This window comes from Tachysurus vachellii, chromosome 6 (genome assembly GCF_030014155.1).
Source record: "Tachysurus vachellii isolate PV-2020 chromosome 6, HZAU_Pvac_v1, whole genome shotgun sequence".
NCBI classification, from domain to species: Eukaryota; Metazoa; Chordata; class Actinopteri; order Siluriformes; family Bagridae; genus Tachysurus; species Tachysurus vachellii.
In genome coordinates, this window is record NC_083465.1 from 15,191,557 (window position 1) to 15,215,850 (window position 24,294).

The window sequence follows — 24,294 nt, forward strand, 5'->3', positions numbered from 1 at the left end:
TGAAATAGGAAAACAGAATGTTGGCTTCTACAAAGCCAACATAATTACTACATATTGCATACACTTCTAATATATATACTATATATATATAAATTTGATCAAATCTGAACAAGGTCCAGTTCTTTAGGAACATATGTGACTGTTGCCTGTGGTGATAACTTTATTGTGATTCCCTTTCTTTCAAATAACTTACATAAACAGTACAACTACTGTATGATTTTGGCGCACTCATGAGGGGAAAGCACAATAACGGTTTACAAGACACTCTTATTTATTTCTGCCATTTAGCAAAAAACAGCATGTTTATTCAGTGGTTTTTTTTTTCTTTCAGAAACACTTGAGAAATAAGTTATACAGTAATAATCCTCTTAACTGTGACAACCTTGTTGATGTTAAATTGATTTAAAAAAAGGAATAAATATACAAACTATTAACTATAGTTTATTTATTAGCCTTGCCACCATTCTTCTTAAATATTCTTCTTTAGCAAAGTGCATATCACTAAGATAAAGGGATTTGCTAAATGAGGTGGGAAGTGTAACAGTCATTGACTAAACCAGTAATCATTTGCCATCATCTATTTCTTTAAGACTTAACAGCTCTAGGTACTTTGTGGTCATAAACTTAATAGAAGAAGCTTGTAAAAGACATACAAAATATGGAGAGATGAGACGATATGCTTCGACTGTGGCTAAACTGTCATTTCCCAATACCATGCATCAACACAAAAGGCACTATAATGGAAATAATCTGTCTTATGAAAAGCATTAGGTGTAGACAACCATAATTACATCAACTGAAATCAATCAGTAATATCATGCTTTGGTATCATCTGTGCATACTGGAAGTGAAGCGACTGAAATGCTGGTGATTGAAATAATAATAATAATAATTAAATGTATCCTAAAATGTCCAGCTGAATTTTAAGAGCAGAAATGAGATTTGCTACTAATAGATGAGAGTTGATCAAGTGGCTACAGTGAAACATCATGAAGTTGCCTTAAAATACTCATGATACATGAGTAAAGAGATTTCAAATTGCATCTAGTGTTAAGTGTCACATTTTGTTTGTCCTTGTCCCCATTGTTAGATCTCCTAAAGTGGAGAAAAACTCCTCCATCTCGCTCTGCAGTAGTCGGTTCCGGTTCTCTGCATCCTCACGGGCTCGTTCTGAGTTCCGCAGTTTAATTTCCAACATTCTGTATTTCTTTCTCTCCTGGTCTAATTTATCGTCTAACCTGTTAACCTGCTGAGTGAGCAATGCACTGTTATCTTCCAGCCTGAAAAATAAAAGCATGATAAGGAAGGGAAGTCATAAGGTTCATAGCAGAACCCCATTAGAAAGCAAGTAACGTTAAAGAAACATTTTTCTGTGGTAATAAAAGTATGTACATATGTAAGAATCCCCCCCCCGCCCCCACCCCCACATATTTTCCACAGTTTGTAGTGTTACATCCTACAAACGAAATGGACTGGAATTATAGACCGTATCACCAAAAGTATGGACACCCTGACCATCACACCCATATGTGCTTGCTGAACATCAAAAACTCGCTTTCCGATTCCAGTTTTGGTAGTTTTTCCAGGTGTGGTAAACTTGCTGTTTCAATTCATCCCAAAGGTGTTCAGTGGGGTTGATGTCAGCACTCAGTGCAATTATTCTACACTAATATTGTCAAACCATGTGTGTATGGAGCCCTTACCTCAACCCAGCTGAATCCCTTTGGGATGAGCTGGAATGTCCACTGTGCGCCAGGCCTCGTTTGTGCACTTTGGCTTTTTATTCGGGTAATAATATTGTTAACTAGGTTGGTTTTCCCCTCCTCCTTATATATTATTTTAAGACTTTATTACTATAAGGTTGAAACCATAAACTGTTAAAATTCGGGGGGGGGGAGAAGCACTTAAGGTGCTGTTTGTCTGAATCTAGAAGCAGCCAGGGAGTAACCTAATCTTAGCTATCCACTGATTTATTTATATATTTAGATATTTCGCTTCTGTAATATGTTAAAGACTCCATTAAATGAGATTAAACTCAGTGACTGCAACCACTTGTGACTCTCATGAACTATGAAGTCTTTTTTACAGTATAGTTCTTTTTTGAATGAGTAAATAAAAATCGAAGCTTTCCTACTTACCTCCGTATTTGAGCTTCATAATTAATTTTTTGTTTCTTCAGCTCATCCTTCAGATCAATTATAAGGCTGGTAAGAGTTTGTGAGTTGTAAGAAGGGTCTGTTGATTCATCCACGTTATTCTCCATGTTCCCATACTCACTGCATCCTGTGCTGCTTACACACAATTCCAGTGCTTCATTACTTTCTGTGATATCTTTCTCTTCCTGCCGTGTCTCTACCCACTTGTCCTTGTCCAGGCTCAGTGCAGAAGGCTCGCTGCTCACAGAGTTCACTACTGATATCTCACAGGAGGAAGTGGACCATGGAGAGCTGGCTACGCTGGGTACACTCACACTGGATGCAGTTACGTTGTCGTAGGTGGAAAGGCGATGAGACAGCACTGAATCCTTGCCCACGCGCTCTCCCGAAGATGTGCGCCGATGGCTTCTCAGAGATGACAGGCCGTTCATCAGCCAGTTCCCACTGTTTGATACGTCTACCGATGAGCCTCCGATTTTAGGCAGCTGAGCCCGTGTACTGCTGCTTTTAAAAGAGTATTTCCAGGAAGGGAGAGATTTGGCCTGTTTGCTTGGGCTGATCAGCAGCCCCGCTTTTCCCTGAGGTGCCTGCTTTGCATTATTGGCCATGCCTGTGTTTATATCCAGAGATGTGGCACTGCCACACTCATGGTCAGGAAGGCTAGAGGTCTGGCTAGAAGAGTTTTGCATATCCTCCTCTGAACCCCAAACTGCCATGCCACACTGACCCTGAGCAGGTGTCTTGCTCTGCTTTGAGGATGTCTCGACCTCTTTGCCTCCATAGAGTCTTTCATGCTCACTGATCAGCACTGTCATGAGGTGCTGCACCTGAGATGTTCCTAAAACACACAACATCGTAACTTTTTAGCATTTCACATTTCATCTCAATTGTTGCTACCAATATAGGTTAATGATTCCGTGACATTGGCTTTCTGATTTTTTGAACAGTTTTTTTAAAATAGATGTCCCATATTAAATGTCACTATAAATGGATTTAAGGTAGTACATCTATTTTTTATATAAAAGTATTATTGTCATTCTATAGTAAATTAAATTGCCAAAACATGTAACTGTAGTGTATACCAACTGGGTTCCATTACCAAGGTCTAGTTGAATTAAATGCCTCCAGTCAATAATAGTGTTCTGTTTTTTTTTCTATTTATAAAGATTAAACTATTTAATTTATTATATGATATATCATATGAATCATTCTGGCTCCTCCTCAGCAAAGATGACCAAAATGATGTTTGTCTTACCCTCCATCATTGAAACAGGATCCTCCATTTTTGCTCTGAGGATATTTGGTCCAAATACTGTTGCAAGGTTCTGAACACTCATTTTATTTTCATTAGCGTGAGACTGGACTTCATCCAAGAACCTAAAACATAGCATGAAAATACTGCAGGGCTTAAAAGGTCATGTAACATTTATGTAAACGTATTAATATATTTGTATGCTAACCATAGTTACTTGTCTAACTTTGCTGACTTACTTGCAGATGTACTTCAGCAGATTGTAATTGGCTTGAGGAAGTGTGTTCACCTGATTTGTCAGCTCACTGAGGCCCTTTAAAGGGAATATAAAGACACATTAAGTTTTGAATTACACTCTTGTTTGTAAAGTGATGCTCTCTGTGAGCTATGCTTTGCTTGTAATCAGCATAACATTCCAAAACCGAAATACATGACAGTGATAAATGAACAAAGGTAATCTGATAACAATACGTCTCACCACGTCCTCATCTTTCAGCAGTAGCTGGGCACAGGTGAGGAAGTCCTCATATTTGTTGAAGGGGATGACGGGTTCAGGCAGCTCCCTGAGGTACAGCTTCAGCAGAGATGCCACCGTGTGAACATCAGTGTTACTGTAAAACATTACAACATTGTCTGTGAAAACCTCCAACTACAGATGTTATACAGTACATACAGGTGTTTACTGATAGTGCGGAAATCCTGCTGACATAAAAATGTTTGTTTTGCTTGTGTTCAGTTTTAGGTGGTCAGTGGGAAGGTCATGTAATAACACAATCAAATCAAGATTCTTGACAGATACAGAATTGTCTGATGAAAAAAATATACATACAGTACAAAGAATCTGTCAGCAAACATGACTGGGATTTATTCTTTGTCATCTGCAGCTCCCACCCACAAGCTAGCTCTCGTTCATGATACAACTACTGGGAGAGGGCACATGCTGGATGTGTCGATTCTGTTGAAGTTTCAGGTCACCCTCAGAAAATTGTGTTAGACAACTTCAGAGTAAATTACAATAAATCCGAGCAATTTTTCAAAATACGACAGCACGAGTGTGAACACCCTTGTTGTAGATAATAATAATAACTGTTAAAATCCCTAATTGTTATCTCGATAGCTACAGATAAATTGCAATTAATTTCTTAGGAACCTACAATATATGTGGAGGGTCAGCTAGTTTACACCAGCCTTTACCAAGATTATTATCCTTCCTTCTTCTGAGGACTTTTTATTTTTCTACACTCCCTCTCTGACAAACAATGCCTGAAAATAGTCGGCTGGGCTGCACTTCTCATTGTCATAGAAGCTACCTGTACTCTAATAGTGGCATGACAGTTTCATCAAGCGCGGTGCGCGAGGCAGTATTTGGGCACTACCAACTTGTTACAAAGTGGAGGGTTAGTATTTTTATATGATTTATTATGACAAACTTACAATCGAGTTGGAACTCCAGTAATGTTACAAAATAAATTACTTCTATGTTCTTGATGTTTCAGTTGATCATGGTATAAATATCGGTGGGTTGTAATTGCTAGCTCTGATTATTGTAATCCCATAAAACTAAGCCCCTGATTAATAGAGGTGTTCATCATGTACAAGTTGCATCAGGAAGATCAGCTTTGGGGGTGTTGTGCACGCATCTATAGTAGTTACCCAAGTGCTTAATAATGAGAAATGGTGCAAGTAATAAATTGTGGCACATCAGTGGTGATTCTGATATGAATCCTCTGCCAATTATATGAGAAATCTGCTTTTTAGTGCTAGTGATAGTTCACTCTATGTAACATAGACGGTTTTTAGTTAGCCATTTTTTGTTGCTCTCATGAAACTCAGTTCTCTGAAATGTTGCACACACAGTCATATTAAGTTCAACAATAAACTGTATATTGTATATTCAGATTTGAATTGTACATCTGTAATGGGATCTTATCCTACCTGTCAAACAGAGGTTTGTCACCACAGTCAAAAGCATCCTGGAGCTCTTTGACTAAGTTTGCCTGTCCTGGCATGCGGAAGAGGCCCTCTTCTTTCAGACCTTGGTCTCGTATGAAGTCCACACACTGCTCCACCAGCAGAGGTGCCAGACGGGTCCCAAACTTTCGCTCATATTGCACCGTATCTTCAAGATGCTGACCAAAGATTCCTTTCATGACATACAGAAAAATGGGATGACCTCAAGGACTTCAAACACCCAGAACATGCATTTGCCTCCACACAAATAGTTAGTAGTTGCATTTAAGATACAGCCCAGACTACCTCTGCAACTGTGAACAGGGATGTGGTAGCTCAGTGGTTAAGGTGTTGGACTACCGTTCAGAAGGTTATGAGTTCAAATCCCAGGTTCACCAAGCTGTGACTGCTGGGCCCCTGAGCAAGACCCTTAACCCTCAATTGCTTAGTTGTATAAATTGAAATAAAAAAAAAGTAAGTCACTCCAGAAACGGGTGTCTGCTAAATGCCAAAAATGAAAATGTAATGTAAATGAACAGACAAGAGCTACACTGCAGCTGACTATCCTCAGGCATTAGATATATTAAAGGTCCATTAAATGTCAGTCATTCACAAAACTCATATAAGCCCTTGCAAATGAACTATATGATATGGATGTTTAATTAATCCACAGTGGAGCATTTTTCCTGTCATTCTCTTTTTTGATGCTGTAATCTGAGCTAAAAGATGGTGGAGTTTTCAAGAGAAAATGAACCACAGGCACTCGGACAGGTATTATCTTGCCTGTGATTGGTCCACCTAGTGCAAATAGCTGTTGTCTGTCAGCTTTATATACAGTCTCTAAAAGTCTCTATTTTTGATAAAGTATGCAAATCGAGGTTTATAAATCAATATAATTATAATCTAGAAATCAAATAATGGCCTAATGCAGAAAGAGAGGTCATCCTCTTTACACACTTGTCCTATAAAAAGTCACAAAGAATTTTGAACCATGTATATATAAAGCCACAGTAAGACTATCTTAATAGGATGTTTTTAGAATGGAACACATGTAAGCACTCGTCTAAGACAGAGGATTGAAAGGATTAACACAGATAGTGATAAGTGCTGTTTTAGTAAAAGCACTTCCCTGTGGAATCCACAATGCACACTTCTGGCATGTGCTATGTCAAAAAAAAAGGGGGGGGGGAGCTCTTGGATACTTTCATTTGTATAAAGGAAGTATAAAATAACCCCACAAGCATCAGGCCTGTAACATAATACCTAAAAATAAAGACGTTTTGACAGTGGCTTTGTGTTTAGTTTCTATTTGTGTGTGCTTGTACATCAGTGGAGCAAAAAATGATACATCATCCAATATAGCTAAATGACAGGAATAGAAAAGAGAGTGTCTGAATTTCATTTTTCAATGAATGTACTACCTCCACCAAAAGGTGCCCAGATGACACGTCTGATGGCTTTGACCCAGTCCTCCATGTCATTCTGGGAGTTTGCCATAAGCAGAAAGGCATCATGGCTAGGAGTTGATCGGTCCTTCTCTCCTGTACCACAGACAGACAGACAGACAGACAGACAGGCAGGCAGGCAGACAGAGAAAAAGAGAAAGAGAGAGAGAGAGAGAGAGAGAGAGAGAGAGAGAGAGAGAGAGAGAGAGGGAGAGAGAGAGAGTTTATTCAAAAATGTAACTGCTACTAGAGAGAGAGTGTACTCAAAAATGTAACTGCTACTACATAACGTATATTTCTTACCTTGTAAAACAAAACAGTTAAACAAAAATCTATATATTATTTATGAATTATGAGGTAATTATAAGACAAATCTTTTTATTATTATTCATTTCTGATGAACATAAGAATCAGGAGAAACATGTTCAACACAAGCCAAAAAAATTCACTTCCACTTTACTCAAATAGCAAAATTACAAGAGCACTGTGTCTGGTGTCAGACCTAGACAATGATAAAATTGTGTGTTAGACCCACTTTTAATCTAGTTGTAATTTAATTAAAAACCACTAGATGGAATCAAAGTAAAGGAAGTTTTATCCTGTTCCCCTCATCACAAGAGTTTGAGCATTATATTAAGTACAGGTCAGGTGTTGTGATAAACTCTGGTCTGAATTTTAGCAAGTTTTTGGCAAGTTCAGGTTGGGCTTTATGATTTATTTTTTTTTTTTTAAATTATGATAAATTAATGTCCGGTTTTTGACATGTTCAGATCAGTTTTTATGGTAAGATCAGATTAGGTTTCAGGTCAGAGTTTGTGATAAGTTTAGGTTTTGTGGATGGCTGATTCTATTATCTGCTACAGTATACTGTAGGTGCCTGTTTATGGGGCAAGTGGTTTGGTTCATGTCAGTTTATAAAAGAGCTGTGCAAGTTGACATCCAGATTACTCCCTTCAGAAGCTGCATTTTGTCTTTAGAGAATACTGAAAGGAAATGGTGCAGTAACATTGTTTTGAAAGAAACAGAAACAAGCATTCCCATAGCCCTTTTCAGGGTAAGAAAAGATGTAAGAAGCTGGGTTTGAAATATAAGAGTAGCTCCACAAAAGATGTTTGTAAGGCACAAACACTTACATGCTGTTTGCCTACTGCAAAAAAAAAAAAAAAAAAAGAAAGAAAAGAAAAGAAAAAAATGAAAAAATAAAAAATAAAACTTAATTTCTTGGAAATACTGCATATATGAAAACACTCATATTGTTATTCATTTGCATTTTAATAGCAAATGGAGAAAATCTATAAGGTTTCAGTTCAAATCTAGGTCATTTCTTTCATTTGAACAAGTCAAAAGAATGATGCAGTGCATTAATATACTTGTCATTTGTGCAGTTTGCAGTGGGTGTTGATGCATGGTCATGAACGCTGCCCATCTGGGTCAACATTTTCCTCATACACGCTGAACCGGCTGACCTCACATACTCTCAACTCCTTGGCTTTATCATTCTCGACTCCCCTGTGCAAAAAGCTGCCTCCATATCTGTGTTCCACACCAGTGCTATCCCAGAGTTTCACATGGCCATGCTTTAATGTGTTCAGCTCAACACTAGGCCATGCAATGTGTCCTCAGTGGACAATGCTTTTACTATGAAGGCCAGCATTTTTCCCCCCTTGTGACGGAAGGCCATGGTGGTGGAGTGTTTATAAGGGGGAGGCCCAAGCTGTGATGTGCGTTGTTAACATTCCAGAGGACTGTAAGCACTAAACAGTGTCAGAGCCTAATGGCCACCATTTAATATTGTAGGCACCAAACAAATCTGCACTTGGATTGTTTTCCGGATCAGAGCCACATATTTACACTACGCTGCTTTAAAATGTCTGAGAATGACATCCTAACAATGTTTAACAAACTACTACAGATAATTTAGTAATTCAACAGATTTTGTAATTCCATGTTGGTTATCAACATTTACAACAAATTACATTAGACTACATATATGTCGTATTCTTAATCGAAGATTCTACAAAGTATAGGTTACAGTAAGACATTTTGTAATAAGGTTTAATCAGCAGCACCCAGATGTCCACACACACACACACCACATAAAGAGAGAGACTTCCCTAAAGCAGAGGGCTTTTTTGACCAGCAGTAAGACTGGAGATCCAGCATTTTGGCCCCTCAGGCTTAGAATAAAAAATTTTTTTTGGATGCAATACACCAAAGACACGCAAGCTTTTGAAGAGGTGAAATTCTGCCTTTCCCTCCCCACACTCTGGAAAAGATGAGAAATTGGAGTCTAGATCAAACCAGTAATTTGAAAGGGAGTGATTTTAATAAAATCAACAATCATGCTTCTGTCCTCAAAGGCAGTAAATGCTTTAAACTAAACCTTGAAATGAATCAAAGCTGAGAGATTTTTGTAGATATTGTCTGGAGAAAGCAATGTGTTTGATGTGTTGAAGAGCTGTGATCACATGCTACAATAAAACAGCTCTCTGCACTCTTGCACAGCTCTCTGCACTAACAGACATTTGTGCTCTATATCCTTGTTGACTCTGGAAGCTACTGCTTTATGGCCTGATTATTAGAGATCTCCTCCCTACAAATGTACACTGCTCTAAGCTGGTTCTCTCTCTCTCTCTCTCTCTCTCTCTCTCTCTCTCTCTCTCTCTCTCTCTCTCTCTCTCTCTCTCTCTCTCTCTCTCTCTCTCTCTCTCTCTCTCTCTCTCTCTCTCTCTCTCTCTCTCTCTCTCTTTAAATATATATATAAAAAAGATTTGTGTTCCAAAAACACACTTGCAGTGATTTACGTTTGCAAGTGAAGGCAGCCATAGTGAGTGCGAACAATCAAAATGCTCCTTTCAGTTGCACTCAGAATTGAAGTTGAACTCAGATATCACTGCGTCACTAACAGCAAGTAGTCAGGCTCACATATCAGACAGCACTGCTGCCAATAAACATTAGTCAGATAAAAACCTAAATGTATTTAAATCCATCAGCAAAAACAGGAAATCACTAACAGGCACTATAGAGTATTGGACTTGGCAGCTGAAAACATATTCAAGATTGACACATCAAGATCAGATTGAAAAATGAAATCCTCCACTTGCAAAGCTTATAAAGTTTGATAATCGACCTTTGCTTTTTTACAATCTTTTTATAGTCAGTGGTCTTCCTTATTTTTTTTCTGCTCTGATCTCAGAGGCTTCCCCTTTTCACTGTGGCTATCAAATATCCAGGCAAAAAAAGTGCAAACTCAGCAGTGCTCCATTTCTGCACCCAGACTGTTAGATTACCATGGGGAGCTTTGATAAAATTTACAAAGAGACTGTGGGAAACTGCCATTACTCTCCTATATCCCCTGCATGGCAATTATTTATTTACCTCCACTTTGTTTCCACCCACAATCATTGGCTTGAGGCACTGTTTAAGCCTCAGTTGATGTTACTGAGTACATCGTAAACCCACTGACTACTTTTTACAGCTGTATTGAATGTTTTTACATGCAACATATTTGTGCAGGCAAGCTTTGGTCTGTATTAGGAATACTGTAAACATAAAACAGAGCCACATCACAGAAAATAGCAGTATCATAAACTCACAAAGGGGTACATATTTTCTTACAGCTACACATTATAGACGAGGAAGTAAAGGGTTAAAATGGTAGTGTCAGATCAGAGAGCAGCAGAACACCTTTCAGCACACTTCATGTCAAATTACAGAAACACATTCATGCAAGACTGTCTTACCAGCAGCCCTTATGCTTCTTACAAAGCCTTCCAAAAAATACTTATAAAAATAGCTCACGAGTGAAGCCACAGCTTCCTGGATCCTGGATCTTTTTTCGTGCATTTGCCAGTCCAGATGTTCTAGTCTTTACCACCAGGAGCTCTTTTTAAAACTCAACAAAATGAATGAAGCTCCAACTACTCCTATAAATCCGAACAAAAGTATTTGCAGTATTCCCAAAGAGCAACCACGTCCACTGTTGTAGTCTCCTCTTTCGTATTATAAAGAAACGGGATGGAGATCCTGAGAGAGAAGTTTGAGTAAAGCTTACCCTTAAGCTGAGCAGCATGGTGCTCCTGCACTCTGCAGCAGCTGAGCCCCATGTTGGCACACAGCAGCTGCCGAGGGCTCAGCTACACAAATGCCATGTCAGTTCCACCCATGGCCCTCCCAGAAGGTGAATCCTTTACACAGGTATGTGCCAGGGGCACTTAAGTGCACAAGAGGAAGAATGAGCAAGAGAGAGAAAGAGAGAAAGTGTGCCAAAAATGAACCAAAGAAGCAGCATTACAGCCAGAAACCTGAAAAACAAGTCCTTCATTTGCCTCATTCATTCATACATTCATTCATTCAGAAAAATATTTCTGTTCTTTTTTCCCTCCTCTTCTTTTTCTTTTTGCCGACACCTCGCTCTGGCAGACACAGACTCAAAGCCATACATGCACACCCACACGCACATACAGTATACACACACACAACACACACACAGCCCCTCCAGACTGGGAGTGGAGCTCTGGCTTGCCCTCACTCACCCTCATGAGACACGCCACCACCAAGCACATCTTTGCCAAACACTGCAAACACCGCCCCCCCACCCCCAAAAACAAACAGAAAGAGCTAATCAATCTGTGTGTGTGTGTGTGTGTGTGTGTGTGTGTGTGTGTGTGTGTGATTTTACATAGGAGTTGGATAATATTTCTGCAAGCCTGATGCACATCTCTGCATGTTGCCCAGATCTTATTTCCCCTATTAAACTAAACAACTTATTAATTAAGCACACGTCTCTTTGAAGATTCCTTCAGAGACCACATGGTGATTATGTGTTACACAGATGCTTTGATTACACAGTACTGGACCTGGGGTGTGCATGAGTGTGTGTGTGTGTGTCTGTGTGTGGGTCGGAGGGTGGGTGGTTGGTTGTGCAGGGGCAGTTTCGGGGTTGGTGTTATCTGTGCTTACTTTACATTAGTAATGTTCTGTCTTCCCTAAATGACCATGAGACACAAGCACATGCTCAATTCAGACCTCCACTGTGCAGCCTCACTCCACTCACTGCTCCTGCTTTTGTGTCAAGATCAGGCATTAATGGAGCCATTGTTTGACTGTCTGACATCTAGTGCATGTGAAAAAAAGCAAAAAGAGCTGGACATTTAAGGACATTTAAACATGAGGCAATTGTGCAAAAAAAGCAACATAGCTCCTTTATAAATGTCTGAATCCAGTGAAAGTATTCAATTACAAAAATGTCACATCTTAGATTTCTGAGATAAATTCTAGCTTTCCCTTCTAGATACTGCAAGGCAAAGTGCATAATATTTAAACTGACTTAATACATTTACCCACCACACTAAACATTTTATACGCATTTTCTGGAAGGACACAGTGCTCATCTGGCCTCAGATAATCCAGGATGTAAGACCACCAAGAAGTAGATGTACCATACAATGCATCGTAGAGCACAGCGGCTGGTGTATTTCTCACATGACAAAAATTCCCACATGACTAAAACATTCTGCATCATTCTGAAATAATTTTACACTCTTATGCCAGTCGATAGCCTTTTGTATTTGGCTGCACTGCAAATCAACCTGCAGATAAACTGTACACATTTATTGACAGCCATGTCAAAGATACGTGGAATATGCTGCAGAAATACTGTAGGTGTTATGTTTAATTACCTATACAATTATTATAAAAAGGCACACACACCTGTTAAAATAACAGGTTTTTGAGATGTTAAGAAACCAAGATAATTCATGTCAGATCTTTTTTCTGACAATCCATTGTCATACAGCAACCAACAAAAATCAACTGATAAACAAATACACTTTTTAACAAAGAAAAAAAGGAAAGAAGACGGAAGTGTGCATACTCTCTAACTAATACTTTGTTAAAGCGCCTTTTACTTGTAATACATCACAGTGTACCTTTGGGCAAAAGTCTATAGTAGAGTATATTTGATTTGTCAAATTTATTCCCTTCTTCCTTGCACAAAATGTTCCAGATCTATTAAATTGTCATTGGACCTTATATGAACAGCCCTTTTCAACTCATTCCACAGGTTTTAAACAGGATTTAGATCTGAACTCTGACTGGTCCACTACAAAAGTTTGATCTTCTTCTTCCTGAAACCATTACTATGTTGTGCTTTGGGTCTTTATCTTGCTATGTCTCTTCATTGAGTGCCAATACAGATTGGTATTTGGACCTATCCATAATTCCCTCTAATATAATCAAAGCCCCAATCCCAGCTGAAGAGAAGCAGAACCATAGCATGATGCTGCCACCACCATGTTTTTCTGCATGATATTCTTTAGATGATAAGCTGTCTTGTTTATCTGCCAAACAAGTCTATTAGAATTATGCAGCAAAATGTTCTACCTTGGTCTCATCACATTTAAAACAGTTTTGGCTAAAGTTGTGCAGGCTTTGATGTTGTTTTTTCTGTTAAAAAAAAAGGACTTCTGTCTAGCCATCCTACCACATATCACAGATGTTAAGAGTGAGAGATTGTTCTCACATGCAGGGAGTGACCAGTACTTGCCAGATGTTGTTGCAGCACATTTATTGTTGTTTTAGGACTCCATGATAAGTTTGAACTTTGAATCCTTTTTTCGGTTTTGAAGGGATACCCTGTTATGGGCAACGGCACACACTTGTTGGTGATGACCTTCAAAGTGTTCCATGGTACAGCTAACATTTTGGTAAACAATGAGACCCTGTAAATGCTTAGTAAGGTCTTTGTGGCCCATGAAAAGATGATGTCCTATACACATCTGACATGATTCACTTACTCACTCACTCATTTTCTACCGCTTATCCGATCTATCTCGGGTCACGGGGAGCCTGTGCCTATCTCAGGCGTCATCGGGCATCAAGGCAGGATACACCCTGTACGGAGTGCCAACCCATCGCAGGACACACACACACACTCATTCACTCACGCAATCACACACTACGGACAATTTTCCAGAGATGCCAATCAACCTACCATGCATGTTTTTGGACCGGGGGAGGAAACCGGAGTACCCGGAGGAAACCCCCGAGGCACTGGGAGAACATGCAAACTCCACACACACAAGGTGGAGGCAGGAATCAAACCCCCAACCCTGGAGGTGTGAGGCGAACGTGCTAACTACTAAGCCACCGTGCCCCCCTGACATGATCTCGGTTTTATTTTTTACATTCTATATCCGCTAAAAGATGTTATCCTATGATTCACATTTAATTTATGATTTCAGTCAGGCATCATACCTGCTTTGTCATTGTTATGTATAAAGATTTACTTGCATATAAGATCATACTGAAAAGCTGTAAATTTGGCCACGACTAAGAACATTGTAAGAAGTGTGGCCACATGTGCACTTCAGCAGCAGCCGATTTAACCCTGTAGTCGAATGGATATAACGCCAGCTTGTGATATTTACTTGGTGTAAATGAAAGAATTCTCTCATCAGCTAGTTACGACAAAAAGGAGGAGCACTTTACATCAATCCACATGTTGCTAGGCACTGCAAAAAAAGTATCCCAATAAACAGGGAAAGCACTACATGTTCCAACAAAGTGTGGCAAGTGACTATGCAATCTACATAATTTGAATGCACCGTGACCAGTTCAGACCTGATGAAATGACAGACTAATGACATAGCAGTTATATATAGTCAAGTGACTAAATTAAAATGACTGTATTTGTTAACAAAGCATCTGCATCATTATTTTGAGCTGATCATGAATTTTTAAAGAACATGAATATCTTTCATTAAATAATATCTTTCATTCAGTTAGTTATCAAAACTGAGACTTGCCCACTAACAACAGTGAAGTGAGGACAAGCCTATAATACTGACTGATCCCTGCAATACCAAACTACCAATTACCAAAGATGATCACACAGCTTATAATGGTTTCATAACATTGCATATTGTATGAAACAGATTAATCAAAGTATGTGGTGGTTCCCAGGAGACATAAACAGAATCGGTGTCAGCAGATGTGATTTCATGGGAAAGTACTGATGTGCACCTGTAGCTGGAGCACAGACAGGGGGAGGAGGGTTGGGAATTGTTGACTTTAGAGGTTTTTCTCATTTTTGTTTTTCTTGAGCTGGTATGTTCTGTGAGGTACAAAATAGCTGATAATACAGCATGTTAGATTAGTCCACAAAATAGTGAAGGTCTTGCATAGAGGACATTATGTGCTATGCTTACAAAGCAGTATAATCAGTTTTAAGTGACTGATGGCTGTCAGAGTTACACAGGAGAGTCTTTAGTTATCGCAAATGTTCTTCAGGTAGCCTTCCTGCTAAAGGAAATCATGTGCTGAACAGTGACTAAAGCATTAATGAGGAAGCAGTCTATCATCTGCTGCAATATTCCGAGCCCTTACAGTACACTGCCCTTACTGGGAGCTCGTTTTCTCAGATTCTTTCCTGCTCATATTAAAGGTGAACTTGAGGGCGATCACACGAGTACTTCAAACGGCATTACTTAAGCAACCAGATTGCTTCGCTCCAACTCACCTGGAACTATCTCAAAAAGATGCCGTCCAGGCTCTTCAGGATTGGCACTTAACTCGTTTACTTGGCAGCCGTGTAATGGGATGCAGCCCTGGACAAAACCAAGAAAACAGGATATAGGCCAGTTCAAGGATAAAATGCACACACACACAGGCACACGTGCGCATGCAAATGCACACGCACACACAATTACTAGTCTCATATTGGTGGAATTGATAGCTATTTTCTGTGGATAATTATAGATTAGCTCTCTGTGAAGACATTTTAAATGAAAAATTGATTCTGTTGGTAATTACTAAAAGAGCGATGTACCTATGACATAAATGACCTGATAAAATGCAGAGGGAGTAGAGCTTGCTGTGTTATATGCAAGGAGCTATTTTATGCTGTGTTTGCTGAGACATGCACAATTATAGCACTTTCCCATTATAAATTATGCACCTCTAGCTCTGAACCTTATCCTAAGGAATTCAACCTCACATAGTCAGTTCAATAGCTATAGAACAGTGCAACAGAAACTGCTTAGTAAGCCAAATTGGCCTTTTTACTACCCAGACACAGCCAAGTTAAAATATCAGCATTTATGCATTGATAAAACTGAAATGCCAATTAATCCATTTAATCTATTTTCTGTAGCAGAAATTGGATTTGGTTAAAGGGAGATGGCACATGAGACTTTCATTAAAAAAAGCAAGAATTTGAAGACAGTTGGACATACCATCCATTCTTTTATACAGAGATATCCTGTCTCACCACCTCGGCTTGCACACCACTACTTCTACAGTTCAAAGGTCATCTGCTCTACATCTGCTAAGCAGTGTATGACTTATGAGGTTTCTGAGCAGGAGCCCAGGCTATCATCAAATTAGCTTGTCAGGTCAAAGGTGTGAGAGAGTGGCTACTCAAGCAATGTGGTGTGAGATGTGGTCATGCCCCCAAAGTCCAGTTTTTCAAAATGAATTTTATCTAATGGACCCAACAAAACGTAAGTAAAGGAGGGTCTTTGTGTCCTATAATATCGAGACTAACCCCTTCAATCCAGCCATTACCTCACCCTCAGTATTAAAAATAATTAATAAAAGATGTGAGGAAACAATATTATAATAATGGTGGAAAAAGAAATATTATATCTTTCACACAGGGGTCAGGCTCTTCTCTACAGTATACTCTACATGGGGAAAACATTTTACAAATAATTTAAAATATATATTTTTGTATTGATCACTTAATAAATGCTCTAACTGTTAGGCAGTATTCTAATAGTAAACTAGAAGAGTCCTATACTCAGTTACAGCAAAATGAGTCATATATGAATACATATAGAAATATATAAAGTACAAACATATTCTTAACTCATTTTGTTAATTGATACTTGCTTTTGGACATTCAGGCTTCTCAGTATGTGATCTAAACTAAACCCTATCACATAATATGTTTTACATGCAATGGAAGTACACATATTATTAATATTTGTAACCTATGATATACAAACTAATACGAGATAGTTATTAATGGATATTATTTATTAATTACCTGCAAACACACCCTATGTAACGTAAATACCCCTAATTAATAATTTGATATGAAGTACTAATAAATAGAATAAGTTAACAAAATGTCAGTGCTTAACTATCAGAATTATTCATATAGGTTTCAGTTGGCTGCTAAGATCCACTTCACTATTCTTTAATGCTGTTTTTTTTTTTTTACTCTATTTTTCTCCTAATTTGGTCATTTTGCAATTTCCCACCCATAACATACAAAAGCTACAAACCGAGGATTGTGTTTTCTATAAAACAAAGCCAGCTACTGCATCTTTACAACCTGCTAATGCTCACAGTCACAGGACAGCAGAACACATTCAGAGAAAAATGCTACATTAGGGCAAACTCTTCTGTTGCACAATTTCAAAGCTTATTGGTATATGTATTTATTAATCATTATCAAATCATTAGCTGAAATTTAACATGCTTATTTGTGGGCCTTTTAGTAAAGTACTACCGAGAAACATATTGATTTTCTAGGTCAACGCTTCTAACCACAAATGTAAGTGAAGTTAGAGGTCAGCACACTTCCATAAGTAACATATGGAAATACATATTCACATGATTCATGCATACAGCAAGAGCATTTTACATAAAGCCACAGAATTAGCTCTTAAAGATGGCTTTAGTCTGGATTTAAAAATATATTTAATAAATAATCTTTTTTTTTTTTTTACCACAAAACACAAGTATACTAAAATATAAACGTTTTCCATCTTGTCAAACAGCATGTGTAGTACAATAACATTTACATTTACATCTGGTCATGGGTTGATAATAATGATAATGATAATGATAATGATTTAGTGTTTTGAAGATACCTGAGGCTTGGTTTCCTCTTCATCTTTGTAAAAGTAAAGTTGGTCAGTTTTCAGCACAAACCAGCGTAGCTGCCAATTCTTCATGATGCTGCGTTGTTTCTTCAGCCAGCCAGATTTCAGTGTTTTCTCCTGGAGGCTAGGGGAGGATGGCCGACTTGACGCCCTGGTTAGTTCCCCCATCACCATGCTCTTAGACCTGGCTGCATGTGCACAACCATATGATGATTATTTGGAAGTCTCCATCTCTTTTATTTCCATTCATTTAGTTTTCAGGGTGAAAAAAACTCAGAGACTGCTATATGTTGTTCATTGCTGCATAATGCAAATTGTTCAAAAGTAATGTATTATTTTCTTTAATATTTTCAGCACTGCATGTTCTTTTATTACCAGTAGCAGCAATTGGTCTTCCAAAATGAAGCATGGTATAATCATTAACAGCCAGCCATTGCACATGTATAACACCTTAAAAAAGATGCACACGTTGTTCATTCATTATAACATTTAAACTACTGACAGGTGAAATTTGAAACATTGATTATCTTGTTACACTGGCACTTGTGAAGTGGTGGAAATTATTAGGCCTTGATGTATTGATGGGTGTTCCTGATATGCAGTGCTTAGCATCTACCAAAACTGGTCCAAGGAACAGGTGAACTGGCCTCAAAATTTGTTCAGGAATTGTTGTAATGAACATGAAAAAGACTTCAAGGTGTTTATTTGGCCTCCAGATTCCCCAGATATCGATTGGATCAAGAATCTGTGGGATGTGCTGTACAAACAAATCTGATCCATGGAGGCCTAAACACACAAGTTGCAGTACTTAAAGGATCTACTGCTAACATATTAGTGCCAGATACCACAGCATACCTTCAGAGGTCTTGTGGAGTCTATGTCTTGTGGGTCAGAGATGTTTTGGCTGCACAAGGGAGACTTACACTATATTAGGCAGGTGGATTTAAATGTTATGGCTGATCAGTGTATATTTCATATGTAATGTGATCAGCAGTAGCTGACCAGTTCAAGGGCAAATTACATCGTTCACATGAGGCTTGAGGGTAACAAAATAAAGCCTCATGAATTTATCTCCTTCATCTGGAAGCAACAGGCCTAGGACATCAACACTTAAGAATGCTATCAGGTTTCTTTTTTAGCATCAGTAAAAAAAAAAAAAAACAGCTCTACTACTCTTAGGTCCAGCCATGCACGTTTGCCTTTCTGCCTTCTTATTTGCAAAGTCACAACTACATCTTGTGGTCTCCAGCCATAATGGACAATCCATTCCCTGAGTCCATTTATCTGAAGGAGGATAACAGGCACTGCCAGAATCTCATTAAATCACTGTGGGTAATGGAAGCCTCATCAGTGTTAGTGTAGGCTACTCAGCCCAAGGGGATAAAGAGAAGGAGGGGGGGACTTTTAAAATAATTCAGACCTTAAAACACACACTACCAGAAAAAACCCACTGCTAACATTAAAATTTGAAGGCCAGGATAGACTAATTTAAAGCTAAAGCTTAAAGATTTAACAGTTGGCAGAAGAGATGCTGGATGCATCACCATACTTTCTTTCATTAACTCTCTTGTCTGCTCATTGCCAAATGATTTAAAAATAAGGGAAGACTGATGAGACCTCTGCATATTTTATGAATCCTCATTTTAGTATTATGGGAATTAATTTTTGTGTCTGACCTCAAACTATTCTCTTTGTCCCACACCAACTTTAATATAACATGAATATTTGATGTTAAATATTAATTTAACAATTAATTTCTTCCTGTAATGATCAGACAGATAAAACATAAATAGCCCACCAGAAGGAATGATGTTATAAAAGGGGTGGAGTCTGGTTCATTGTCATTTTATGAGGACACCTTGAGGTTGGTATGAAAAAGAGCATGATAATGAATACTGCATAGGACACTGGGCTTGGTCCTGCTCTTGTTCCCTATTACCAGAGAAAACACATTCTAGCTAATTCTGAACCATTATAAGTTTCATAGTCAGTCCAGATCCATGATGATCAAACAGAGTGACAAAAATGCTGAAGCAATGCAAATCAAAATTCCTGTCAGGAAATGGGCATGCTAGGAAATGCATCTGACTCATGCAGAAAACTGAGGGTAAAGATCTTACATGGTGGTCCAGCATTCACGACAGGCAGTAAATCTTGCCTCAGCCATGTACATAAATGTCTTTCTGGCTATTTGCAAAAGCACATAGTTAATGACAGGAGCGTCTGTCCAATAGCCCAGTAACACTGAGAGAATCTACTGAGTGAATTGAATGACTGAATGGCTCCACATTCAAATTCATCAGCAGAGGAAACTGATGGCACTCATCCAGATGTTTTACAGCACTTAATCAAACCATCTGAACAATATACTGTACCAGTGCTGAATGACTAAATAAACACTGCTGTTGTATGTCATAGAAATGCAAATGTAGCTTCCCTCGCTTATCAGAAGAACAAAGTAATCCCTTCACATGTTGATTAAATTCAAGCTGCCACACACATGACCTGGAGATGGAGCTACGCTCATGCCTCATTAGCCTCGTTAACGGCTTGTGTCCAACAAAATTCACTCTGCTATAACAACATGAGTTAATTAATATTCTATAATATTAAGCAAACATAAGAGTGGAAAATGATGATTTTTAGTCAGAAACACACACACACACACAAACACACACACTCTGACAGCTTATCTGTGAGTGACTGAGCTCCAATTGTAATAAATCACTTTTTAGCAAAAAATGAGATGTGGTCTCGTCTCTTTTCTCAACATGAGAAAACACGCTTTTAGAGCAGGTCTAACATGACAAGTGAAGCCAGAACACTCATCAAACGTGACATGCTCCATATGCAGGATGACAGAGGCAGAGGTAAGCAAGAAAGCAGTGTGTTTCAGCTCTCTGCGCATGTATTATGTTGCACAGCAGGCAGGGGGATCAATCCACAAATAGCTTTTTACAGCCAGATTGCATTAGTGCTGAAACAGACAACCACCACGCCTTTAACCTGCTTTCAAGAGGCAAATGCTCAGCACAAGAGCATGCACTTTGCAAACGCACACTGGACCAGTCACTGTATGTGACCCATCTCAAAATTTTTAACTAGATTTAGCCATTCTATGAGTACCATCACCAACACTCTTATACGAGCAGCTGTTAAGGTGGTCCTAAAGGAGGTAACGTTGACATTTAGCTGCTATGATTTATTATGTGTAAGTTCTCTGTGCTTGAATAATGAAACTACAATGTACCATAAAACTAAGAATAGGATCTGCAATACAATAATAAACTTTGCAGCAAAACTACACATACAGCTTTAGTAACAACTATCAACATGTCACGAGATATTATAAGACTTCTGCTTATTGTCATGAGTAGCATGTGTCAGAAATGCATCGTTAAGTCGTAACTTGTCTCCGTCATGCCACCCTCACATTTATGTCAGCTCATAAAGTGCGTGAATCTTCACTTACTCAATGAGGCAAGTGACATGCAGCAGGAAATCTTTTAGCACAATATTCACACTAATCAAATGAAAACAGGTTACTTAGCAACAGAGCAGTTTTATCTAGGCTGAGCCATACAAGAGCATCATGAGACACGAGATGAATGCAGGATGCTGAGAGCGAGGAGGCAGTGCAAAGTGTAGAGGCTGAGGGGATGGGAGTGGACAGAGAGAAGCAGTACAGTGCTTACCTCGCCTTGTCTGTCTCATCTTGGGGCTCAGCATAGTGCTCATAGCTGGACAGCACTGCGCTCTCCCATCCACATGTTTAGATCTTGACTACTCTCCTACACTGCCTCGCCCTGTTGCACCTCATCCACCGGCACTAACCAGCATCTCTCTCTCTCTCTCTCTCTCTCTCTCTCTCTCTCTCTCTCTCTCTCTCTCTCTCATGTACCACTGGTCCACTGCTCTGAGCTACACGTTTCCTGAGCCCCTCCCACTATCATTATGCAGAGGCAGCTGGAAAAGAGGGACCTCTTGCACACGCTCAGATCTGCCCTTACCCATGATGAATTATTTATCTCCACCACCACCCAAATGAATTCCACTCTGCCCTGGCCATTAAATGCCTGGATGATTACTGTCAATAATTCAGCGGAGGAGAAACAGAAGGGGTCTTTGCCATTTTCCTGCTTCCTTTCTCTAAACTGGCTTCATGGTCTATGTTTGTTGGTGGTTGCGGTATCTGCTAATGGGTGTGTATCTGCGTGTGTGTGTGTGTGTGTGTGGGTGGGTGTGTGGGGGTGTGCGTATCAATCCTACTTCTCTATTTCTGTCATACATGTTCTTTTCTACTTGTCATCTGCCTGCATTAGTCACAGGTTCAGAGTGAAATATCACCTACTAAAGGAAGCTTTCATAAGCTTTAATAAATGTGTTGTCTTACAGTCAATTCAGTCCAACTCTATTTTACCCACTTCTGATACATTCACTTTCTAGACATAACATATTGTAAAAGAATTAACTATGGGTCTGACTAAAAGCACCACTATCATATTCTAATGAAAGACATTTAGCTAATTGTAGATGAAGCAGCCAAATCAACAGTTACTAGTAGAGTAGTAAACAAGACAAAAGCAGGGTAATAGTCAAATATCTGTCTGAGGCTGAATATGATACAGGCAATATGAAATGATATGAGAAACTGAGACAATACACACACACAGGCACATATATATATATATATATATATATATATATATATATATATATATATATATATATATATATATATATATATGTGCCTGTGTGTGTGTATTGTCTCAGTTTCTCATATCATTTCATATATATATATATATATGAATATATATATATATATCATATATATATGATATATATTCATATATAATTTCATATATATATATATATATACATATATATATATTTCATATATATTTCATATATATATATATATATTCATATATATATATATATATATATATATATATATATATATATATATATATATATATATATATATATATATATATATATATATATAGAATATGAATGGGGTTGACAGTAACACAGTATACATTAACTTTTTAGAATAGTTTTTAATTTGATGATCATCTGCAGCTAAAAGTTCAGAAAAGGTTCAACAACATAGGAACATATGGGTCATTACCTAAAATCTTCCACGTGTCCTCCACACGATGAGATGTTGTGCTGTTCATCAGGGAGCCTGGTCCATCTTCACAAACATCCAGTACACATTAGACCTGATGTCTGCAGACTCCATGTACTGTAGGTACTGTAAGCCATTCAGCCCTTCATTTACATTAAGTTAGATTATAAAATTAGAATACAGGCATGTCACAAAAATGTAAAGAGCACTGGGCAGCAGATTCCACAGTAGCGATTCTCATGAACTCAAAGATCAGGATGTTACCATGTGCTCAAACTGCTATCTCTAATCGAGTGTATTAAAGAAGCATCTCCCACAGCACAAACTCTTGACAGCACAGACAAAAATTGACAGAAAGCTGACAATTAGGAAATATGAGAATGTGACGTCTAACACAAAAACCAGAATCCGTGGTGGTGCTTTACTCCCAGGAAGTGTCGACTGGTTAATACAGAAGTGAAAATGGCTTAACTTAGTATAAATAACACTAAAATTTCCCGTTATGTCTCCCATTTTTAGGTATTTACAACAGAGTAGAATGACGTTATCTCATGTACATACATAGTCATACATAGTCACTTTTATACTGGATCTGACCCTTTGGTTCAACCTTCTGCAGCACCATCTGTCTATGTCTTTATATGGTCAGAATTTCCTGTTGGTCATTAACCCTTATGCAGTGCAGTTGATTGGTTGCACCTGTTCCTAATTTCCAACTTTTTATATATGCACAAGGCCATTAATTACGAGTAAGAGGCTGTTTAGCTTACAGCAGCACAGTCGATCTAATGGACCATTTTACAGCTTTATGAAAGTCGCCTGTCTGCTTTTCATTCACTGTTCAATCATTCAACAACAAACCAATGTCACCCCTATAAATTTAAACAAACAGCAAAAAACAAACATGCACTTGCCATCCACTTTATTAGGACATATACATCATCTGATCTATCTTATCAACGTTTCATTCATCAGACATAGGATGTTTTTTTGTTTGGTTTTGCTCTATTCCTTTTAAAGTCATGTGTGTGAAATGATCAAGAAATCGTCAGTTTCTGAACCAAACCAGCCCATTTGGTACCAACAGAAATCACACCTTTTTTCTTCATTTTGTCGTTTTCTTCATGTTTGTCACTGACCTGAAACTTCATTTGAACAGCACGATTTTTTTTACTGACTACTGCCATATGCTTGGTTGCTTCAATAACTGCATGAATGTACAGATGTATAGGTGTTCCTAATAAGGTATAAATAGGTGGTCTGTGAGAGAAAAAGTGTGTTTTCTAGTAAAAATATGTGTATATTATATATCTTGTACATAATATAATTATATTTATATTTATATATTATATATAGTAATATTTTTCTTGGTTCATTATTAATGTTTTGTAGTTGTTACAAGTTACCACTTATTGTTTAGCTACAGTAATAACATTTAGCTCCTAGGATTAGCATTAAATCG

The 24,294-nt window shown here is 38.3% G+C and overlaps 1 protein-coding gene across 3 annotated transcripts; it reads right to left on the minus strand.

Moving 5' to 3' along the window:
• Positions 1-320: 320 nt before the first annotated feature.
• On the minus strand, positions 321-23,152 carry arhgap22 (Rho GTPase activating protein 22). 3 transcript variants are annotated; one of them, XM_060872471.1, is made up of 10 exons: positions 22,833-23,152; positions 17,687-17,886; positions 15,325-15,412; positions 6,780-6,899; positions 5,344-5,551; positions 3,887-4,019; positions 3,648-3,721; positions 3,412-3,533; positions 2,139-2,994; positions 321-1,280 (listed from the first exon to the last, which is right to left on the minus strand). In XM_060872471.1, exons 1-10 carry the CDS (start codon positions 22,879-22,881, stop codon positions 1,058-1,060), a joined length of 2,073 nt encoding a protein of 690 aa, XP_060728454.1. In that variant the 5' UTR covers positions 22,882-23,152; the 3' UTR covers positions 321-1,057. The 3 variants fall into 3 exon arrangements, with proteins under 3 accessions (XP_060728454.1, XP_060728455.1, XP_060728456.1); XM_060872472.1 differs by lacking the exon at positions 22,833-23,152 and adding an exon at positions 21,394-21,533; XM_060872473.1 differs by lacking the exons at positions 15,325-15,412; positions 17,687-17,886; positions 22,833-23,152 and adding an exon at positions 10,858-11,344.
• Between the last annotated feature and the right edge of the window lie 1,142 nt (positions 23,153-24,294).